Source organism: Apus apus, chromosome 5 (genome assembly GCF_020740795.1).
Source record: "Apus apus isolate bApuApu2 chromosome 5, bApuApu2.pri.cur, whole genome shotgun sequence".
Lineage (NCBI taxonomy): Eukaryota > Metazoa > Chordata > Aves > Apodiformes > Apodidae > Apus > Apus apus.
In genome coordinates, this window is record NC_067286.1 from 58775915 (window position 1) to 58800585 (window position 24671).

General features: G+C 38.2%; 1 protein-coding gene across 2 annotated transcripts in view; it reads right to left on the reverse strand.

Annotated features, from left to right (window-relative positions):
• Positions 1 to 24671, reverse strand: part of SYNE2 (spectrin repeat containing nuclear envelope protein 2) — a 181463-nt gene that overhangs the window by 78699 nt on the left and 78093 nt on the right. For both annotated transcript variants that reach the window (XM_051621370.1, XM_051621368.1), the window contains 15 exons: positions 24413 to 24568; positions 23757 to 24022; positions 20495 to 22604; positions 18689 to 19011; positions 17717 to 17861; positions 16758 to 16973; positions 16125 to 16390; positions 15204 to 15360; positions 12317 to 12472; positions 9424 to 9564; positions 8905 to 9087; positions 8233 to 8370; positions 6619 to 6804; positions 5048 to 5170; positions 3349 to 3531 (listed from right to left, as the gene is read on the reverse strand). In XM_051621370.1, the coding sequence (XP_051477330.1) occupies positions 3349 to 3531; positions 5048 to 5170; positions 6619 to 6804; positions 8233 to 8370; positions 8905 to 9087; positions 9424 to 9564; positions 12317 to 12472; positions 15204 to 15360; positions 16125 to 16390; positions 16758 to 16973; positions 17717 to 17861; positions 18689 to 19011; positions 20495 to 22604; positions 23757 to 24022; positions 24413 to 24568 (4749 nt within the window). The remainder of the gene's footprint in view (positions 1 to 3348; positions 3532 to 5047; positions 5171 to 6618; positions 6805 to 8232; positions 8371 to 8904; positions 9088 to 9423; positions 9565 to 12316; positions 12473 to 15203; positions 15361 to 16124; positions 16391 to 16757; positions 16974 to 17716; positions 17862 to 18688; positions 19012 to 20494; positions 22605 to 23756; positions 24023 to 24412; positions 24569 to 24671) is intronic.

A 24671-nucleotide genomic window follows, 5' to 3' on the forward strand; every position in this document is an offset into this window, starting at 1 on the left:
AATATTTCCTACAAAAATGACAAGTATTTCCACCTTGTGGGAGCCTCCTCTTCTTACATGAGTTATGGGAAACATATTTTATGTTATAAACAGCCAAATTCACTTCTAGTCATTTGACAGTGACAGCAAAATCTCATCCACTCCTGTTCATGCAGAAGTGGGCAATCTCCCCACACACATTGCTCATGTTTGTCAGCCACAGCTGTCACTATGTCTCAGGTAATTAAGAAATTCTTACATCTACAAGTCAGAATATTTTGTGAAAACATTTAATTCACAGGATGTCTGATGGCTTTATGTTTTCCAGACTGTGGGCTGAGAACCAAAGAATATCTAAATACAATTCCTCATGTGTCTGCAAAAGGTAATGAAGAAAATGCAGTCTTTTGTCACCAGGTTTGAGCTTAATTCTGCTGATGAGCAGCCTGACAGGTCAAAAAATCTCTCAGCAAAGCATGCACAGACTCTGCCTTCCAGAGCAAAAAGTCCCTCCTGCTATGATCACTAATGGTGCTATTTCTTCAGTCACTCCCTCACAGCAGCACTCCCTCTCAATCAAACACAGCCTACAAAGATTCCAAATGATTTAATTTTTTTACTTACAGGTTTTAAAAGGAAGAAAGAATTATTTCCTCACTTAAAAAAACCCACGGATTTGGAGAGGAAGATAGTTAATTGTGGGCTATAAGCTAATGCCATAGCTAAAGAATCAAAAGGTGAAAAAAAAGAGTAGGTCTCCTGCTCAGTTTTAATGAGAAACTAAAAGCCCTTCTAAAAGAGATAGTCTTAGCCACACCTTCACTTCTGCATGAGCAGAGCTGTTTAGTAATAGATAAAATGCATCCTGCCTCAAGTTTCCTTGATTAAAGAATATCAATTACTCTGTATAGAGATTCCAGTATCTTCTCTCACAGGCCAATATGTAAATATAGCCACTTGCTTGAAGATAACTCATCTATTCCCTGCCTTCTACTGAGAGGCAATTTTATCCTTTTCCTAATATAACATAAACTATGCCATATATGTGGGACTGAGTCTCTTCCTAGAAGTGTAGCAGATCTTTTGAGTTATTTCCTGCTTAACATTTGCTCTTTACTTTTCATCTTGTAGTAATACTGGAAGACCTACCCATAGAAAAGGCCCAATTGCCATAGCATATGTGCAGGCAGTCGTGTTTTTTATGGAAGAGCTTGCTAAAAATGAACACAGCAAATAATCAAATATGCAAATACTGCCACTCTCTTGCACAGAAAAACAGTAGAAGCAGCTGTGGCTGCTCCAGCTTCTCTTCCTGATGACGTTAACTAGGTAGTGCTAGGTGTGGTACTTGACAGGCCATAATAAAAAACAAGAGAAAACTGAACACAGATCTAAGTCACCTAAAACCTTGTCCCAAAGCAGTGACACTACCTGTTAAAGGTTTTGCTTCTATAACACTTTTTCAGGTGTTAGACTGCAACTTAATTATACAAAAGCTACCAAAGCAATATCCCATTGCATCGCTGATAGCAAAATGAGGGCAAAGGCATCCAAGCACTAAAATTTCAGAACTAATCCTCAGGAAAAAAAAAAATTAACTATGTATATATTCATAGAGGAAGCTGTTGCCTTCCTCTCTGTCAGGATATTCACTGCTTTTCTAATGCAGCACTCAAAATGCCACACTTTAATAGCTTTATCCTTTGTTAGTCCTGGCTGGTGCTAGACTTGCATTGTAGCACTGCTCCTTTCAACCCATTCAAGAGGAGTGGAAAACCTTTTTCACACAGTTTGATATCCTAGCTGCCAAAAATTGCAATTTTTTCTCATCTGTTTTCTCACAAAGAAATTTCATTCAGCTACAGATTTTTGGATGCCTCAAAGGGAAAGTCACATACTGAGAAAAAAGATTACAGCTGTTTCAAAAAGAAGAATCTAAACTCTGACTTAATGCTCCATATAAACCAGTTAGAAGTCTCATGATAACACTTTATAATTGCAAAGCACCCTGTTTCTGATGATTTTTAAGTGATTTGAAAATTCTCAAGTATTTAATCTGGTCACTCTCTAAAAAAGGTACATTTTAGCACACCCATTTCTCAGACATAAGAAAATGGACAAAAAAAAAAAAAGATGGTAGGGATTACAGAGATCTGGCATAGTCAGTACTTTTTCTCTGAACTCCAAGCATACATTAGTCATGTAGCATGTTTGAGTTTTCTCTTAGTCTGGTGCTCTTAATTTCACAAACTGAAAATCAGAGATGGACATTCACATCTTAGCAGCCACTTGTGTCTGCCTGGCCCCCAGAGTGCCCAGCAAGAAGTTAGATGTTCTAAAGTGTTTTGGTTTACTCTAATAGGTTTGGAAAAGAGAATCAAGAAAGATACTGTTTAATTTTCCTAGGTGCTGCTATCGTCCTGCTGAGAAATGAATGAGTCACATAAAAAATTCATACCTGTACCGACGTGGCAACATGTGTAACCAAACCCAGGTGGCCTCCAAGTGCAATGGAGAATGAACCAGGCATCCCTGAATCAAAACCTTCCTCATCTGGTACAACCACATTGCCCAGTAAGTGCTGCAGATGTACTACTTCAGGTTTGGAGCCAGCACAGCTGTTTCATAACTCATGCTGCCCATGAGTTAATGCTCACTGACCCCACTGCCTTCACCTGCAGCCACATGTCACACCAGTGCTGTTACACCACTTCCGTTTCCAAACCTGGTCAAGCCCCCTGTCACATGTTCACTTAGGCAGACACATCCTTGCATGGGACCTTCTGAGGGCAGGAGCTGGCCTCAAAACAATGAACTAACCAAATGATGGTGCTAGAAAACAGTCACTTTTCTGGCTCATCTTTAGTAAAAGACTTTCTGCTGTTAATTCTCACTGATTTCTATCTAAGGGCTGTGAACAAAGAATTTCCATGTTGAAGATAAGTTTAAGGATTTGGATGTTGCAGATATGAGCACCTGCATGTAGCACTGGACTTCAATCAGCAGTTGTGCAAACCTGGGTCATAGGACACTTGGGCCTTCATTTCTTCTTTAATATGCTGAAAACACATGGTGTCCGTTCTGACTGAACTGGAAAACTGGAGTCAATTTCAAGACTATCCAGTGTGCCTTGTTGCAGTATCAAATTACACAGGAAAAAACAACCAACCAACAAAAAAACAAAAAAAAACCCAACAAAACAACATCAAACAAACCCAAACAAAAAAAAAAATCCCCAAATCATTAACATAAAAGACATAGTAAGTGTATGTTTGTAAAAGCAATACTGTCTAATGATCAAAATTATTATAGAATAAAGGTGGTTTAGGTGACAGCAAAAATAGATAGAAAAATAAATAAATAGATTACCTTCAGTAAGTCATTTTGTTCCTTAGTAATTTTTTCTAATTTCTTCAATTCTCTCAAGAGTTGTCTTGCTCTTTGGAAGACTGAGAAAGGTTGTGTTTTCACCCCTGGTAGCTGAAGTGTTTCTTCATAGGACTGTATATGAACAATGGTCTTCTGCATGGGACCAACATGGTCAAGTATAACCTATTAAGATACAGCATAAATGACAGGGGTGATAGTCAGTTGGAAAAGTCAACCCTGGAAATTTATACTAAAGTTGTGATGTGTAAAAGTTCTCTTTGGTGAATTTCCCATTTAAGAAGGAAGAATATGTTAATCTTGAAACAAATAAGTGAAAATCCATGGTGATGGTGGCTAAAGCAAGAGGAAGATGTAACTTAGGTTTACAATTCTGATTTTTCTGTCTATACATGCTTCAAGTTTGCACAGCAAGACAAAGGGGTCACATTCAGATTAGTTACTATTTCCTAAGCATGTCATTCCAAAGTAGCACATCTTTTCAATGCAGACAGTTAAAGAACTGTTGCAAACCTTCTGATATCACTTTACCCAAATCTCTTTTTTCTTTTCTGTGCTGCAAACCAGCCATGGGACATGAAATGTCCCATGTTAAAGCTAGCCATTGATGGTCCTGTGAAGAGTCTTATCAACATAACTGTGATGATGAACCAGAAGATGGAAGCCAGGAGAAACCTCTGAATATGGCTTTCCTGTCTAAGACAGCATTTCATATCACAACACTCTGAGCAGAGGCACAGTTTAGAAGTTTTGTCCGGATAACAAAGCTATGACAGTTATAATGACATTTTTAACCCTTCTCTGAAATTGGACCCATGCTTTTTCCATCTCAGTCAGCTAACAACATGGACTACCTGTGGTATAAAAGCAAAGATACCACAATGCTTTGCTTAAAGCAGAGAAAGAAAAAGGTATCTTTGCAGTGAAGGCCCTACATGATGAAATGGTTGTATGGTAAGACACTCCAGCCTACATTTCCAGAAACATCTGCTAAACTTTGTCTTCATTTTGTGAAAAATAGGGCCTGATTTTCAGACTTTCAGATTACTTACTGTTTGATGCTGAGTAGAGTGATGTGCTGCAAGTGTCTTTGAAAGTCAGGCCATAAACTTTCCAAAAATGGAGACAGTCAAATCTGGCAGGTATGTCTGACAACATGAGCACACTCAAGTTCTCTATGGGCATGCTCTCAATGGTGCTTTAATGTCAAATGCTTTCATTCAAACCAGGGAACAACCTGACAGTCTCACCTTAGGGTTTACATTGTGCAGTTGTCTTGGACCATTCAAACCTGTTTCCTTTCAAAAGAAACTAAAGCAGAAGATAATCTCCAGAAGAACCTCTGAAAACACCCAGCCACTAATGGATGTCCATTCTACAGGATGAGTAAAAAGTAAGTCCCCAAGACACACACAACACAGGTATCAGGTCCTCTGCACCAACTGGCCCTACCACTGTGCTCCTCTTGGACTGCACTGCTTGCTACTGTAGAAACAGGTGGCCAAAATATAACTGAAATAATACTTTCAATCTTTGACCTGAGAGCTAGAATTTGTGTGATACAAACATTTCAAAATCTTATATCAAATACTTGTTCCTGGCTGGTAGTTTACAGTCACAAAACAGGTTTATGCTTATGAAAGCATATTTATGCTAACATATGCACAAATATTTCACAGACCTGTCCATGTTTAAGTTTATCTTTAGGAGAAAATTCTAAGAGATCTTCTGATGACAGGATTGTCTTCATTTTGGCAATGTCCTTCTCAACCACTTTCACATGAGATTCAATGGCATCCAATTCCTAGATTTTGGGAACAAAGAGAGCATTTGTACGTAGTGCAATACCAAAGACAGCTTGTATTTCTGCCTCTTACTTAAATTCAAAAAGAAATACTGAAAAACAACTGCAACATACACAGGATATGTAATGGATGCTACCAATCAAAAGGCTACTTATTATAAATCACGTATCATCATTGGCCTGTTTTAAAACCTGAATACTGAATTGAAATATCCTTGAGAAGTCACATTATAAATTACCAGTAATGACAAGACACTTTTCTAGTGGTGATAGGCATTAGCATAGGAAACTGGTCTAATTACACTGTTCTAGTTTCCTGTATGAAGACTTCTATCAGATGGAAAATAAATCCACATACAGTACAGCTGCTTGTGAACTCTTATGGAGACAGAATCACAGAATAAATTACATTGGAAAGGTCCTTGGAAGGTCTCTGGTGCTCACCAGAGCAGGTCATTTGGAGCCTGATCCTGTTGAGATTTGGGAATCTCCTGGGATGGGGATTTTATTCCTCCTTTGGGCCCCTGATCTAGTGTTTGACCAGTCTCACTGCAAAAAAAAACCATCCTTCCTAATACGTAGATGAAATTTCCTTTGTTCCAATTTGAGTTTGTTACTGCTCATTTTTTCTCTGCACACTCTAAGAATGGTCTGGGTCTCTCTTGTCTGTACTCTTCCATTATGCAGCAGTAGACAGCAGTAATACCTGACTTTCCACCCCTGAGCTGTCTCTTTTCAAGGCTGAACTGACCCAGACTTCCCAGTCTTTCCTTCTACATCCTGTGCTACAGGCCCCTGACAACCTCAATGGCCTTCCTGGACTTGTTCCAGGTATGTCTATGTCTTTCTTACACTGGGAAACCTAAAAACTGGGCACAGCAACCACTTATGTTCTCACAGGTGCCAAAAAGAGATCACTTCCATGGCTACACTCCTGCGCAGGCAGCCCAGGATGCTGTTGGCCTTGTTGCAAGGCCATGCTGTTGTGTCATTATCAACTGATGCCCACTAGGACCACCAGCCCTTTTGGCAAAGCTGCTCTCCAGCTGGTTGGACCCCAGCCTGTATTGGTATTCAGACATGTTCCCTCCGGGGTGTAGGACTTTTCATTTGCCTCTGTTGAAATTAATGAGGTTTCTGTCAGCCCACTTCTCCAGCCTGTCCAGGTACCTCTGAATGGGAGCCCTACCCTCCAGCAAGATAAGTCCTTTTAATTTGCCAGTCAACAAGCCCTGTATTTCTTTTTCTAAACAGGGAGTCTCCTCAACCCTCCTGGACTTCACAGCTTAATTATATACCAAACACCTTCTGATGATTTGTTTCCATACAATTAATGTCCTCACTTGGCACACCTACTAAAACCAGCATACTTCTTTTCTATGCAAGCAATATTTCGTAACATAAGATGAAGCTCCGATAAAAGGTCCTTAGAGATGACCCAAACTTACATCAGCCACATGCTGGATCTGTGGAAGAATCTTTGCTATCTCATGCTGTAAAGTTGCTACTTGATCAGCTACTTCATTTAGCTGTTGCATTACACTCTCTGTTTCAAAGACTGGTGTTAGCTCCTCCAGTTCCAAGTAAACATTGTGCAGAAGATTTTGCTTTTGCTCTGAGTCTTCCAAAGCCATCTGAAGACAAAATAAGAGCTTGGATTGATTAGTCAGTGTTGAACATTAAAGTTTCACACAGGTTTTGACCAGAAGGAATCAGTTTTAATTTCCTATATGTCATTGACCATTGAATGTGTTCCCGAAAGCTCCATTCAGATTAAAACACTTCACTGAACTGCTGCATCCGGGTGGCAGAAAACTAAGAGACCGATGTCATGATTTCAAGGGAATCAATTTGATAAAGTAAGCCTACATGAGTGTGACAAAAAGCAGGAAAAGGAATATAACAAACTCAGAGAGAGGTCCTATCCCAAAAAAAGAAAAGTATGAGATCCTGGAGAAGATTCCTCTCCAGCTACTGTGCCATGGTCAGGCTAACCCCACATATATAAATAAGACATGTCAGCCAGACATCTGAAAAGGGTTTTCTGAACACCAGCCTGAAGAAGAAAGATGTAGCAAAATGCTCCAGAAAACATGTGGTCAGTTGTGTGTGATGGGAAGAATCTTCCCATCTCCTGCAGCGAAGTAGATGAGCTTTCGGTTTAATTACAGCAAATGTCTTCATGAACAGTAAAGGCTGCTGGAAATGCAAGTGATGCACTAAAGAAAAGGACTGAATGCATTTCTCAACTCTAATGCAAGCCTTGGGTGAATTTCCAAATCCAATAAATTACCAGTCTGGAACACATAAAACACTCCAAAGCACGAATGCAGGAGACAATAATTTTTTGTCACAATAACGTTCACAGATTTTAGAAATCACAATCTTCCCACTGTGACTATGTGCTCTGGAACTTACCAGTCCACAACAGTCATCTACTTCTTGTAAGGAACTGTAATTAGTTTTCATACAAAAATCTATATTCAGAGCACCAACTTTCTCTCTTGGCCTAGGCCAAGGAGTGGACAGGTAGAAGACTCAAATTTCAAATGCAAAATTATGAGAAATCCTCTTGGCACCTGCCTGGCCCTGATCTTGCCCGCACCATAACAAGTACTAGATTTTTGAAATTACCAATCAAAATTACATTCAAAACACAGTGAAAACTGCCTTCCAAATCACAGCTCACCTCAAAGTTTCATCTAACACGCAGACACTGAAATACCACTTCATCCTTTTCAGATCATATACACACAATACAGAAAGAATTACACATATTCTGGCAGTAAAAACTGATTATAGCCACACAGAAGAGTAACAGTAGATAATCACACATTTTTGGAAGACAGATGTACTACAAGTTCAGCACTTTCACAAGATTGCTGTGTCCAACATTGAGAAGTATCTATCTATATTTCATGAGTGCCAAATCTTAACTATTTTTCACTTAAAGGATTTATTGAAAATGGTAAATTATTTATGTCAGTAAGACTTAAGAATGCAAAATTGTCTGTGCAGAGCAACCAGTTCTAACAAGACCACGTATCTGCATCAACACTTACGTGAAGTTCATCAGTATGTTTGTGTAAGCTTTTTGCAGAGTCATTTTGAGCATCTGATCTTAGCAAGCAGCTTGTGTTTTCTATCCAGTCCTTCACATTCTTCAAGAGTTCATCATATTCTTCCATCTTGTTGGCAGCCTAGAAAATTACAGAATTTTACAGAAAGGCACAAATTTTATTCACTGTGTAGAATAAACACATTTATGGACAAGATTAAAAGAAAACAGGATATATTTTCACCCAGTCAGTTAAATTAGTACGGTGAAAGTTTGTAATTTTTCTGAAACAGTTTCATGATTTCAGGCTATCTCCTCTAACCAAAGCTACTTTGTGTGCTTAAGTGCTTACATATCATGGGGGTGTTGTTGCAATTTATACAGCAATGGTGCTTAAACAGATAGCCCATCATTGAAAACCATCTCATCACCCATCCAGGAGCATGAATTCCCCATGCTAACCCCCATGGACCATGGTGCAGAGTTGGTCCTTTGGGCTAGCAGCTGGAGGTGATGTTTGCCACTGCTGAAACTCTCAGCTACAATAAACCAAAGATCCTAGAGCAAGCTTTTGACTCATTAGAGAGCCCCTGATGATGTTTTATGCAAAATCTTTATTTCGTTTCTTATAAAATGTGATTTAAATCAAACAAACAACCTTGACATTTGCATCTACCTTGTTCAAGATCGCAGTTCTGCGCTCGGCAAGTTGTGAGACCTGTTGGTAGTGCTGGTGGGGGGTCACCAAGATATCCATCAGCTCCTGTGCGTGGCAGGAATCCTGCTCTACTATATCATGCGCTTCTGCATCCAGTTCATTGAGTTTGTAATGCCAGAGGTCCAGCATATCCCAGATTTGCTGCATGTGGAGAGAGGGGAAATGAAATATAAGGTCAGGCTCCAAGGTAACAGTGGAGTTATTTGTTCTTCGTGTGAGGCATGTGGAATTACAAAGATTTTGGAACTGGTATGACAAGAACAGAACACACTGCATCTACCAATGTGGTTCACAGTTGAAAAAACCATTTATTTTCCTGGGAGAAAGAATTGTTAAACATTCACCAGCTAAATGCTTGCTTGTACTTCTCCTTTTACAGACAAATTTTTTTTTTTTTTTACCCTCCTGCTAAACCAGGCTCTGTAGAAACAACCAAAAACCTTTTAACATAGATACATTTTTTTCTTGCAAGAATACCTTCTGAACTTCTTGGGCTTTGGCAATGTTTTCACTCTTCTGCTGTAACATCTTTTCAATAGCTTGAAGGCCACAGTTAATAGTTTCTGCTTTTCTTTTCAGCATATACTCAGGAGAGCTCTGCAAGATTTCAAAGCTGACCTGTCAGAGTAAAGAGAAGATGACAGTGGAGAGAGATTACAAAGATCTACTTGTTTCTGTGCACCACCTCCCCAAAAATATTCTAATTCTTTTTTATGCTTCTCTTGATGAGTCACTTCAGAACACAGGAATGGAAAGACATTTGCAGGCAGAAGCATTAATGTGAGCAGGTTCAACATTTTCATGATGTTCAATAATTTCCTCTCACTTAAAAACGACCAGTCAAGACAGGCAATCCCTGAAGAAACAAACAAGACTCTGCAGCTCCCTGGGTACTTCACTTCAGCTGTCCTGTTCTAATCTGTAAGAGGCTAATCATGCTGCATTGTGGGAAGGGTCACCTTTAGACTCATGCTGTAAGAAACCTAAAATGATACTGTTCTTTCTCAGCTGGCAGCTATTACTTTCATTAAGAAATAAGAGAATGTAGAAGTGCGTTGATATATAGTGAATTTATAAATACAAAATTAGAGATTTATTACTAAAATAAAAGGCTCTGAGCTCCATAAAGTGTGGACTTCATTTTAATCTGCAGAACTCCACAGAAATGGAAGGCTGGCACACTAGAGAGCTTGATTTTCTGTGTAAAGTTAAAAACTCTCAAGTAAGCTGAAGCTGAGTAACTGCCTGAGCACAGAAGGGAGCAACACAGGAAGGTAGCAGGCTACTATAGCCTAGATAAAGTGCAAGGAATGATGAAGTCCTTGCTCTTAGCCCAAAGTAATTTCTTTTCTTACTGAGCTGCTAGGGTCAGCCAAGCACTAGGAAACTGTTAAACCATGGTAAATTCTTTGCTGCAGCCCTAGGATTTGTGGAGCATATGCAACTGGCACAGCTTCATGCTGCATTGATGCAGACATTTTCTGGTTTGGTAGTTACTCTGGTTTGAAGCTCCTTATAGTGAAACACTTAATCTTTTTTTGTGGGAAGAGGAATTGAGATCATTATTTAGTTAATAAATTATTTATCCAGTTTTATTTTTTATTTTATTAACATTATTTATTATTTATAGATTCCAACATAATGTCAGGTCAATATAATAATACTCACAGCAAGGTATTGTATTGAAAAATTACATTAATTAAAATAAATATCTAGAGAAAAGAACTACAGTGCTCCTCTCAAATACTCAAACTTATAGAAAAATGTTAAGTCCAATCTGGACTTAGTGCCTAAGTCTCTTTGGAAAAAGGAACTCAGACTGTAACCACTGAAGACTTGACCATTACTACTATCCTGGCGTTTACCAAATATGAAAAATTATTGATGTTTGTAGTGCTAGTTTCTCAAATAGAAAAGAAGTAGGTATGAGAGTTGTGACAGTAGGAAAAGAGAAAGCAGACCAAGCACTGACTTCCCATCTTTCCTCAGAAAAAACACTGCATCTATCAATGCTCTGGTCACTGGTAGGGCAGGATGTTAATTTTAATTTCAAGAATTCTTACTGGGATAAATTTATTAAAATTGTTACCTAAAATCCATGGCATTAAAAGTAAAATTTACTTTCATTTTTAGGCTAACAGCTTTAGAAGAAAGCAGAATGCCATTAAAATATGACCAAGATAACTCTATTTAACACATGCTGGTATCTCTTAGCATGTAACTAAAATGATCTCTAGTTCCTCCAAGAATTATTCTGTTCCCTAAATGCATTTTTAAAAATTCCAAGAGAGTTTATCTTGTTTTCCACCACTTAAACTCAAAAAGCAAATGTTATCTCACTTCCAGAACTGTTCTTGTACCCCAACATGTAATGGGTGCATTAGGATAAACCTTTTATCTCAGTAAATGAAACAGTAAACATAAAAAAAACCCAACTGAAGTATAAACACTGTTTTACTTTCCTTCTCCTTCTCTCTCCTACCTCCTTGTTAGTTCTAAAAAGACTGCTTCCATTCTGAAACAGCAAGTACAAAGGTAACCAAATTAAAACCAATAAGCTCCAATGAATAAGTCTCTAAATATATGATGCAACATAAAATAAATTAATAATTTGATAGACACTAAAAAGTATTATTAAGCTTTCAAGTTTTATCAAATTACTGAGATTTAGCCTTTACAATTAAGCATCAAACATTATTATTTCTGAAATAAGAGAACTGAAAGATTTCTTTTCTTTTTAAAAGTAACACAACTTAATAAATAATAATTTTAATAATTATAGCAGGTTCAAATTTGACCCTAATATGAGTTCCAGTATTACTCCATTTTCCTTTAATTTTGCTTTCAGTTACCCATTTATACCCCCTGTAGAGAGAAAACATTGCAAAAAGCTGAGGCAATATGATTTAGCTATTTCAATTCCCTGCCTGCTTTTAAAGGAATGCAGCCATATCCCAAGGGGTGGAATATAGAACCATGCTGTGATACCCTACCATGGGTGCCAATTAGATCAAAATCCAATTTCAAAGTCTTCTTTTAATTCATCTTTGAAAATATCTTTGCAATCAATTTTGACTACTAGTTTGGTGTAAGAACCAGACTGAATAGAAGTCAGGATCCATACCATATCCAGGACTTTATTGCTAGTGGTTCTGCCACGTTCCCTTTTAGCAGAAAAAGAAAATATAACATTCACACTGCTTACTGCAAGGTAAAAGGAGACAGTTAACATGAAGAATCTTTCTTCATGCAGACGTTTCTACTGAGAGGGGAATGCAAATGCAAATGAACAATGTTTCAAGTCAAAATTTATAGTTACAACATTCATCAAATATTGCTGTACTTATTTATACATGATATCAACAGTTACCTTGTCTTCTAGGTCTTGCAATGCTTTCTTGCAGTCCTCCAACTGTGCTTCAATCTCTGCAGGAACTATTGTATACATTTCAGAATACTTGATCCGGAGTTTCTCCATGATATCCTTTAGAGTTTGACTTTCTTTACCAATCACGCTCTGAACCTCCTACAAAATCAACAATAACTTCAGCAGTTTTACCCAGTTTTCACCGAGTGCACGTGCATGTGTCTATACATACATACATACATACACACATATTGTGGTTTATATTTCCTACCATGCTTATGACTTGGAAAGATTGTTTTTGTGATATCAAACCTAATCTGATTCCTTCTGCAAGCAGATTACCTTTGAGCAATACTCCCTCATTTAATCAAATGATGCTTTTCATTCTGTAAGAATTAATTAAACTTGATACTACTCCATGTCAGGCAACTGACGCACTGATGTTTATTGACGGGTACAGCAATGTAAGCATTTGAAATGCTTCTATGATTAAATGTTAACCTTTGTGCTCTCCCTTTTGCCAAAAGTGCATTTTCTCTTTGAGAGACATTTAATAGCCAATGTTCATTCCTTCATTATTATAAAGGACACAAAGGCCACAAAAAGCAACAGGTTTCAAGCTGAAGTGTCTGCTTTCAGGCAATTACACAGAGCAGCACAGCAGGCTCCTTTCGAAACAGTAGTTTCCAGTTCTGCATGAAGAATGTAGGTTTTATGAGATAAAAGGAGCCTGAACAACTGCCTACAGCCTGTGGCCTAGAAATAAAATCCGATCTAAGTCCGCTTGCAAAGAGAATGAAGAAAGTCATTTGTTTTGAAGGTTTTCTAGAATTTCAAGTTGGAAAGTTCTGTTTGTTTGCTTTATGGTTCCTTTTTGCAATGCTCAGCTGTTGGAGAAACTCAAATGTTAACTCTAGTTATTGGGAAAAATGCTCTCATGCTCCTACCAGGCAATGAAAGACATTGAAATTAACAACCTTTTCTTTTTCAATCAGGAGTAATGGTAATTCATTAACTCCTAGTCTTCACTTGGGACTCTTTTCCCCTCACAAAAATACAGAGCACAGAATAAATATGTGAGAGAGATTGATTTATTTTCTGTCATTGCACGACAACTGGGTCTGATGTTAAAAAACTCAAAGCCACAGAACAGCTGCATGTCTCATTCTACCATAGTGAAGGCAGCTGTAGTCAAATGGCCCAACTAAGATTGTGCCAATGTTTATGGGAGTTGATAGATTCCCTGACTTGAATTGGAATCAATTACAACATTAGTCTCCAAAACAAAGCATGTGTCTCCAAACTTGTTTCTGTACCTATATATATGTGTGTGCGTTCACATTTCACAGATTATTTAGCTGGACAGGTTTCTGTCCAAACTGTCCCAATTTTTTCCTAGGGGACTAGGTTGTATCACTTCCCATTCATCTATTCATCTGCCTTGGTGAGTTAAAATTTTGCCACCCAACTAACCTAGATTCGTCATCTGGAAGTGAAATAGGCATTTCCATTCCATTAATGCAACAGACCCCTGAATAATACTATAGATTTTATAGAAAACTAGGTTTCCTTTGGAAGCAGGGATGAAATTACCCTGCTGATTTTGGCTTGCTGGTGTTTGCATTAGGTAAAAAGTAACTTTTTCAATCCTTTCAGCTGAAGAGGAACAGGCCCATCATGGTGTACTGCTACAAATAAATAATTTGGCAGGAGTGCTGCTCATATTTGAGCCCATTCCTGTCAGGAATAGGAACAAGGTGTAAACTCACTCAAAAGTCAGAGTAGCACAGATTGGATGGGAGGGAAAAGAATCAAGCACCTGCAGTGGCAACATTTCCTCCTGTATACAAAGAACTCGGTAAAAGAGCAGACCCAATTCTAAATTCTAATTCTAAGTAATTTTAAGCAGAAAAGTAGCCCTTTCAGACAAATCCACAAGGTTTTGCCACTGTAATGCTGGCTCATGGCTTTTCAGAACTTCCTCAAGATGTAGTTAACCTATCTCTCTCCTGCTAACCCCTAGGAAATGCTCATATATGCCACCACAGTCTTTGGCTTCTGTACTTTTCTTAGCCCTTTGCCAGCTTCAAGAACACATCTTCTAAAGAAAATACATGCTGGGGATCCCCAACTAAGTTTGTATAAAAGACTCAGCAAAGAGAGCCCAAATTTGTAATGGAACTTAGTAGGTTAGAATAACTAAATTATGAATACTATAGTTAAAAGATAACTCAATTCAGTATAATTAAATATAATTTTTAATCAAGATTTTAGAATTAAGATTGTAATATAAACAACAATAAAACTAAATTTAGACACCTATAATAAAAATAATAAATAAATAAATAAGTTCACATTCAAGAAGAGTTAGGACTAATACCATTTCATGAAGTCAAGCATTCAAAAAAGGGTTAGAAAAATACACAGAAGTGACAGAAATTTATAGACTGGGTTGCTGCAGAGTGCACGTTGTTGCTGGTGGAGACTGTGGTCTTGGTCACAACTGGATTTCTAAAAAGCATTTATTAGGTTAACCCCCTGATGTGGGACATCAGATTCAGAGCATCTGAAGCTGCCCTGGCTAGGTATGCAGAGGCGGGGAGGCTCAGGATGTACACTAAGCAGTCCTTCCTAAAAGGTATGCAACTGGCTGTAAATCTCTCTGCAACCTGGAAAGGTTTCTGTGGCTGCTAACTGGATCACACAGAGGGAAGGGAATGCAAAGCAAGGACATAGCAGGGCCAGTCCTATTCTGAGCCAGATTCAGTCTCTAAGTCTGTGTGTATATGCATATACTTTGCCACTTATTTTATTTGGAGCCAGTTCAGGCCCCAGCATAAAAAAAGACATATTCCAAATGTCCACACACAATAACAGAGTTGTTACCAACCTCCAGGTGTCTTGCCTGTCCCGTAGCATCTTTTAATAACAGAGATGCAGCATTCTGTAATGCATTTGTCACAGCACTTATTTCTTCAGTGATCTTGTTCCTCTCTTGAATCTCAGCTTGTACAGAATCCTTATGGTCTTGAGTCTTTTCATACAACCTAAAACAGATTTCCACCAAGAATATAATGTGTTAGACTGTACACTAAGTAGGAGTAATCAAAGACCATGCTGAAGACAGTCATTTTTAAAATATGTCTGGTTTTAATATTATTTTCTGTAAGTAAATCTCAGAGTTTCTGTCCTTTGTTCTCTCTGTTTCTTCAAAAGGAAGTGTTCAGATATTGCTAAACAAAGTATATTTGGTAGACCAAACCAGGTAGCATGTGTACTGAAACAGCAAACAGGTCTCGGGTTCTCAGAGTCTGAAAACCCTGGCAGAGCAAAAGATGTTCACAAAGAGTTTCATGTCAAAACAGAGAAGGCAGAGAACAATCACAGATTTTCAAAAAATATTTGAAGCAAATTTTAAACAGTGGCACTCACTTAGTAAGGCAAAAGTTGCATTGTTGCAAAAAGCACAGGGTCTGATTTTCATGAGAGTAGAAGACCCAAACATCTCATTCAGTTCACAAGAGCTTGGAGCCTCCAAAATCAACCATTGTGCCTTCTGATTCCTTCTACATTTGAACACAAATTGCAGCCCACAGAAGATATGGACAGGCTCAGGTCTCCTCCCTAACGACTAACTCCCAATCCCCCACGCTGGAGACAGGAGATGGGTTAGATGGAGCACTGGTCTGACCCAGAAGGGTATTTACTATCTTTTTAAGTGCATTGCAGCTTTCATATCTTCTTCAATACCCAACCAAATGCTGTGCTTATAAGTAGATCTATGTTATAACAGAAATTTCACACCACTTACTTTTTACATCGATCCTGCATTGCCTTTATCTCACACAAGGTGGGAAGGGCAACTTCTGCCTCAGTATTTTCTGATATATTCAGGATGTTTCTGATTCGATGAAGAAGTAAGAGTAAGAGGAGTTGTTGCTGGTTGACGTTTTCCTCAAACGAGTTCACAAAATCTAGTAATTCTACCAGTTCCTCTCTGGTGGCCTTTTCTTTCTCTTTAAGACTTTCTGGCTGTTCTTCCTGGAGCTTATCAAGAATAATTGTTTCTCGTTCCAGCTAAGTAAACAAAATGTCAATGCATGAGATAAAGTGCTTTTTTATTTCATCACCTTAAGTTACATTATTCATTTACTCGTATGGATGACTAAGTACTAGGAATTACATAGCCAGAGAGCTTGCATCTTTGAAGTGTGCCAAAACATTTCAGTTTGCTCTAACAAAGCACATAACCACACGCAGAGTTGTTCCGGGTTCAGAGAACTCGTACTATAAATTAACCTTCAGTTCCAGAAAGGCTGAGGATAACTGGATGATCAGTGGGTGGGAAATGATGTTCTGCAGTGATCTCAGCTCTTTACACGCCATTTTACTGAGGGTCTCATCCCTACCACATTCCCCCAAACTTAGCCGTTGAGCAACTCACCTCTTCACTGATGAATTTCCATTCCTGCTTTAGTTCTTCACAGTTAATTTCCAGCCCTTTTGCTGCTTCAAGCAAACCCAGCCAGTTTTCCCACAGCACTGTTACAATCCTGCCCAATGCCCTGTCATTTCTCTTGCATAATCTCATCAGCTCTCCAGAGACCTGCCTCAGCTTCACTAGATCATCTTCAGCCAAGTCAATATTGGAGACTAAAATCTTATGGGAAAAATAAACAAGTAAATAGATAAAACGATACAGTCAGAAATGTTAATGGAGCATTCAGTGACATGATTATGATCCCCTAATAAAATGGCAATCACCCCCCCAAGCTGGTTAAATATGGTTGTAATGAAATAATTCTGTTGCTTAAGACTGTGGAGAAAAATGGGGTAAATAAACTCAACAAACAGAAGAACAGTGTGACCAGGCAATTAGGTTGTTCTTGTTTCCTCCTGGCTATTTGGAAGGGAAGATAAATGAGAATAAGTTACATATATATATATATACATATATATATATATATAATACAAAGCCTGTAATATGGTGAATACTAAAAGGGAAGAGAGCAAAGAGGCAGATTATAGCAGAGTTCTAGTGAGGAGGCAGGGGAAACTGGCTGGGGAAACTGGAATTCTCTGATTTACACTTCTGAGGGAAACCCACAGCAATGTTAGAAATCTAATCAGTCCTGGCCCTGCAAAGAAGTAATGAGGGCACTGAACAGAACTGTAACAGTCTCTTAAGCACAGACAATGTTTGATATCTACAGCAATGAGATGTACTCATTTTACATGGCCTATTATAATCTGGTCTTTTTATAAGTATTAAAATATATTCTGTGGTTTTATATGTACAGAAATACAGGATAAAGAATTTCAATTCTTTCTACTATGATATCATATGGTGTGCACAGCATAGGATTTGCATGAGCTTTTCCCATTCTTTACAGCCTCTCTTACCTTGCTTTCTTCTAGGTGCTCCAAAGCTTCTTTATAAGACACTGGTATTTGAGACAAACACTGTCCAAGCATCTTTTCCAGTTTGTTAAGATTATCACACACTTCATCTTTGGATTTTGTAAAGCTTTTGTATTTTTCAAAATATCTGTAGGAAACAATTTGAAGACTTTAGAGATGCAGGTACAAATGCTGCACAGGTAAAGAAACACAGGTATATATATGCATGTATTAATCATGGAGCTGCTCAAAGGAATTGTATGTCTTGAGGAAAGTTTCTGTCCACCTCAGATATTCCCAAAAATTAGTTTCCAGTTTGTAACACCCATTCTATTTGTCCCTATGAAGTATGGTCTGTACAATTACAATTTCTTATTTCTGTATCTTATATTTTTTATTACCAAAGCCTTTAAAGTAACCCAGTTCTTATAAAAGCAGATTTTAAGGTTATGGTCAATGGAACCAGAAGCACTAGATCATGAGTAAGCACTTAAAAATCCTTTACTCTGTTCTCCCACACTTTTTCTGTACGTGTATCTGAAGGCACTTCAGATCTCTTCCATACCTGTATTTGAAGGAAGGGAACTATGGCCTGTGTCTTGCTTGGACTTCAGATTCTCAAGCCATCAGAATAGTCTATGGAAGCCTCTAAAAACTACTGTCATCTGCACCAGCACTGAAATAGAGCCTGTGGAAATGTCCTTCCTTCTGATTCTGGCACCATTTGACACTCAGTCAAGCCCCATACATACTTTTTGGAATATACGAAAAGTTATTGCATTGTAAATTATTAGCAATATTCTGGTTGCCTGATAATTTTCATCCCATTACAATCACATCTGGGAACAACATAAATGTTTACATTTTTTTCAGCTGAATTACTTGATTCTGTCAGAGCAGAGACAACACTGAATTAATTGTCAGTCAGATTTCTCATAATAAGGAACACAATCTAGGAAAATCTCTTAAACCTACCTCTGTTCATTAGCCTCCTTCCTTTGAGCCTTCTTGCTTAATACCAAACTCTTATTCACTAGTTCTGTTAAAGTGTTTTCCAGACATATTTTGTCTTCTCTTTTCACTAGGTTTTTCAGCTTGGAGTGCAGATTTTCTATGTCAGCCTTTGCAGAGTTGAACTCTTCTTGTTTCCATTGTGGACTTTGACAGACCTCCTCTGAGCTACCGAGCTCTGCTTTGGAAGACTCAACTTGAGCTTCATAGTCCTCAAGCAACCTGGCAGCCCTCAGAACAGCCTTAGTATAGAGCTCACCAGTCTCATGTGCCTCCTCCAGTGCACTCTAAAAGTGTTAAAAAGACAAAGGAACAATCAAGAAAACCTGCTGTGCTCCTCTGGGTTACCAGACGGCCTTCCAGAATTTCACACCTTTGTTCTTTGAGACCAAGGCACCCAGAATTGGCCTGAGGAGGTGGGAAAGGATACATGGCAATGGCACTCTGCTACCTAGGCAGTCACCTAGTGCTGTAACCTATGGATTGATTGCCCTCAACTGTAGAAACAGGGGTCATGAGGGAACTGCCAATACTGGAAAAGTCCAGAGAGAAGGATGGCAGGATACAAGAGCCATAAGGTCCCTTATGGACATGGCAGTGTATGTCCTGTTCAGACAAAAAAAAAAGCCCATGTTAATGCTTTATTCTGCTCTTGGGGATAACTTCACTATGACTTGACAAGCTACTTCTTTGTAGAGAGAATGGTGTGTGACTGCCAGCTCTAATTGTGCTTTCCAAACAATCCCCAAGCAGTGAATATGAAGCACAGCAAACCAGGAAATCTGGTAGCAGGACCATAAGTCCATAAGTGATGCCAAGTCCCTCCCTCTGTTCTTAGTTACTACTTCAAATTTCCTTGTTTGTATCCACTGATCTCTTGGGCAATCAGGGCACAGGCCTTCTTGACCAGAACACACTTCCAGAGCTTCTTTACTATGAAGGTTACCACTCTTCTGGTTTCCAAGATAAACTTATTCACTAACTCTTTCTCCTTGTATTAACACTGCCCTTCACCTTAGAGCAGTCTTTTGCCACCCATTAAGCCTACCTCCAGCCTAATTACATTTCTCAGCCTGATTTCCCAGTTGCCCTCAGCTTACCAGGTTGAGCAAACTCAGTTTTATGAATTGCCTCCAACATTCCTCATTCCTCTAACAGCATCTGTTCCAGCTTGAGTGGACCTTTCCTGACACAGGTATCAAGAATCAGGTCAATCCTTCATCATGCCTTATCTATCGCTTACATACTTGTGTTGAAGCCTTGGATCCAGGCTGCCTCTCCTTTGCTCACCTGCCCTGAAGCCTGATCATATTAGTTTGACCTGGGCTTTACTTTCCTTGACCAGTCCCCACTGGTAATCTTTTTCTTTATGGTAGGAACCAGGAACTTCTGCTTTTTTCATCATTGTCACTATTGAAAATGTTATATAAAATCAGCCCCAAGAATAATCTGAGGACAATTGCACCTAGTCTCTCTTCAGCTCAATATTTCAACACCTTTTCCTTCCTCCCCTTCACCTTTCTTCTATTGTGCTAATCCCCACTGCTTGATTATAATCAAATGCAATATAACAACAATAATTTCTTTGTGTCTTTAGTTTCTTATCATGATCCCATCATATCCACCAATGCAAAGATGATGATGGGCCAATTCAGCTGTTGGAATAAAATAAGAATATAAATCATGAAAAAACAAACACTACAGTCACAAATACCTAACCTAATTATTGGGAAAAGACATGGTCATACCTTACTTTTATTAAATACTTACAACACGGGCAGCAATATCTGTCTTGAGTTTTATTTCATGACCTTGCAGTGTCTCTAATTTTGTTTCTGTAACAGTAGCAAGAGGATTTTCTTCTTGTTTTTCCTTCTCTTTTTCCATTATACATTTAATAGCAGAAAACTTTGCTTGTATTAAATTCTGAATTGCTTTCCATCGTATCCTTTCATACTGCATCATTTTCATGTCTACCAGAAGAGGCTGCTGGAGCTCTAATTGAATATGCTTTATCATTTGGAATATATGTTCTACTTCATTCTGGGTATCTTCTCTGTTTACACACTGGAGACCAGAGACCAGGTTTTCAAGAAACTGATTCAATTCCCCAACGTCTTTCTCCAGGCTCTTTATTTCTTTCCTTTTAGATTCTTTGAATGGTGTATCAAGGACTTCATTTTTGTTTATTTGATTTTCTACCTCCTGGGTTAAGTGCAGGATTTGTTGAACTGTCTGAAATAAAATCTGTGCAGATATAAGTTTCTCAGCAGGAGAAGCAGTAGAGCTATCATTTAGGATGTTAGCTTCTTCTCTTACAGTGCATGTCACAGTCTGGATTTCATTTAGCAATGCTTGAATCTTATCACATTCCGTAACAACTTTATCAAAGTGTGTTATCTTCCCTTTAATTTTATTTTTAAGTTTTAAAAAATTAGTTTGCAATTCATCCAGCTGCAGTGAGTCCCATTTTAGACCTACACATTCAAAAATTTCTTTATACTTCATTATTTGTGACAAATTAGACTGAAAAGCTAATACTTTTTCTTGAAGTACTTTACATTTATCCTTCACTTCCTGCTTGGCACCTAATAATTCGTGTTCTTCCAGGTTTATTTCACCAGAATGCAGATCATTTAGATCTTGCTGCAATGAAGTTACTCCTTCAGCAAACTCTCTGTAGACAGCTATCTTTTTTTCTATTTCATGAAGTTTACCCTCAATTTGCCTCTGTGTCTTCCTTGCTCTGTTCTTCAGACTTCTTAATTGATCAATCAAAAACAGTTGTTCAGACAGGCTCAGCTCCCCAGCTGTGACCTGACTCTCTTTAAAGTGGGATGAGACAAGCCCTTCTATTTCCTGTATGTCCTTTAAAATCTCTTTTAAAATGGTGTGTTGATTGATTAATTCTGACCATGTGCTGGTTTCGTTCTTGTCAGGCCTAGCAAGCATCTCAGCATTTCGAAGCTGGCAGTGAACCTTTTCTATTTCTGCAGTAAGCCTTTGCCTGTCCTCCAGCTGGAGCTTGAGCTGCTGCAATCTTTGAGCTGATTTTAAAACAAGAGCCTTGTATGAGTTCTGAAGTGTTTGTAAAAGGGAAGTCACATCAGAGACCTCCTCTGGCTTCAAGCTGGGAATGATGTGCTGGAGATCATAACCCAGTGATACAATCACAGGCTCTCTGTTCAGAATTTCTGTGTTCATAAGCTCACAACTTCTGATCTGTGATTTAACATCACTGGGGAAAAGTGCTGCTTTCTGATCAAGAGAGGACAGTGAATCTTTGACCCATGCAATATTTTCTTTCAGCCTCTTCATCATCTCATGTTTCATGAGAGTAGGACCAGTGACCTGATCATCCTCTCGAGGAGTTTGTTGTGCTGATAATGCTTCCAATTTGCTCTGCAAATCATGTATTGAGTTCTCCAAGGTTACCTTCTCCTGATCGCTCCAAATTCTTTTCATCTGCAGTTCAATCCTTCTTTTTAACAGAGAAAGGCCATGTTTAATTTCCTGCAGCTCTGTGGTCCAAAGTACAGGGGATTTGGCTTTTCCTTCAGATGAAGAATATAACTCTGCTTGTAAATACTGTTCCTGTATCAGTCTCTGAATATCCTGTGCTTTATTCATAAGCAGGTTAAATTCATCAATTTCTGCCACAACTTGATCATGTTTCTTTTGCACTGTTTGTTCCATGTGTTGCCACCATTGCTCCAGTTGCCTCATTTGGCTTTGGGTGAACACTTTATCCATGCATGTTAAATGCTGAGATAAGTTTTCTTGCTGAGTTTTCAACTGGTTTAAGACATCTCTTTCACTTTGTAAGGACCCTATGCATGCCTTAATTTTCTCCAGAAGAACTGTGTTGCTCATAGGACCCCTGCCAAAAACATGAGTAGTGTTTAAAAAAAAATTAATTAACATCTCTTAAAACAGAAACTAGACACATTTTAAAAATATAATTTCACTGTTTAGAAAATCATTCACTGACTCTGTTCACTTAATGCCATGTATCTCTCAATGTTCTCTCACTAATCTCCTGACCAACACTGCAGTGTCATTTCTTGCTTATCTGTACAGCATTAGTTGTTTCTAGGTATCTCTGCAGGAAAGGTATGTTCTAATGGATATTCTCTAAAATTGCAGTATATACTAATATAAAATGGGTCATTTCTTAAAGAAATGCAGCTTCTCTTTAAAGCTACAATACATTTAAAAATCACTAATATTGTTAGGTCATCTCTAAGTGAATAAACAGCACTTTATGGTGATTTCTGATCTATAAAAAAGATAAAACTTAGTTATAAGACAAGACAAGCTTCCAAAATTCTCATTCTTTCAAAATTAATTTGGAGGAATTTATCTAACCATCTTTTATTTCTGGGAGCATTTTGAAATTCCTACATAAGATACAATTAACAGCTTTTTTTTAATTCAATTTTTTTTTTTCAATCTCTATGCTGTAAATTAACAAATTATTTTACAAATTTTCAAATTATTGTGATACCTGATAGTGACCAATTGGCTAGTTCCATGTTTCAAAGGCTAAGTCACAAAAGGCAGTAAATATTTTGTGTGCATTGGTTACCTCTGAATTACTCCTTTAGACTTATTTATTGCCACAGAATTCTTCCTTGCAAATAACTTAATTTTCAGAGTAATGACATAGTTGCCTCAGAAAAAAAAATTAGAAGTGATGAGTCCTTAAAGAAAAAAGAATATTTCACATCTGCCGTATTTTTGCCAAAATATTTTAATATGGCTTGTATACACAATTTTTGCACAGAAACCATTTCTCTGTTTTGCTAAAAGCCAAAAGAATAGATGCTGCCTAAGGATAGCAGAAAACCACCAGAAATGCTTCTGGTTAAGGCTGTTTAGACTTACAAACCTATGAGACTTCTCTTGCTACCTAATGAAATGGATAAAACACCATATCCATGTCTGAGGACTATTGAAGGATGGCATGAAATTCAGTCTAGGGCCATAGTTGTTCTGCATCCTATTAAGAGCAGCCCTCAACTATACTTACATCTTTATGTTATCTTTTTCTGTTGACAGATTTTTCATTGAGGACTGCACAGCAGAAAGATTTTTCTGGTACTCATTAATTAAACTGTACTGGTTTTGCTTCACTGCCTTAACAGCATCTAGTTCTTGAAGCAGCTTGTCCCAGCAGGGCATGGCAGGTTCTGTGGTTTGCAGCTCTGTGCTGTTTGATCCTGTGCCACTGGGAAATTCTTCTTGACTATGACACAAAGATTTTGCTTTCCATGTTTTCAGTTCAGTTTGTAAATTCTGCAATCAAGCCCGTCACAGGGAGAGGGTTAAAAGAGGATCTTAAACACTTTCAGCACAAAATACAGTTAAATACTGATATATCAACAAACATAGGCTTGTTCAGTCACATGCAAATGAGCATGCCTGTGCACATCAGGGAAGCACACACACAATTGTAGGTGTATCTATTACTGCACCCCAGGAGAGCAGTACAAAATATAGTATTTACATGGACATATTTGTTTTAAGGCACAGTGTTTGTAGGGTACCTGGTAGACAAACTGACTAATCATGCAGTCAAACCTTAGAAAAGACTATATGCAACAATTTTGTCTTGCCCAAGTGAATAATAATTCTGTAAGTGTATCACAACATTAACAAACAGGAATGGCCTTGGAATTTCCATACCTCCAGCTCTTTCAGTTGTTCATTTATAAGCACAATATCCAGTTCAGCCACTTCATTTTTCAGCTCATTGACCTTTTGTTCCTCCTCAAAATACTCCCTGTTTACTTGCACTCCAGGAAATAGTTCTTTCTGGACAACCACTTCTGCACCTGTGTCCTACAACACAAAAGATGACTCTTATTTCTGAAGAACCAACGAGTTTTCTGACTGCAACACTTTGCTTCTCACGTTTAAGCCATGCCTAAATCCTGCTGTGGCT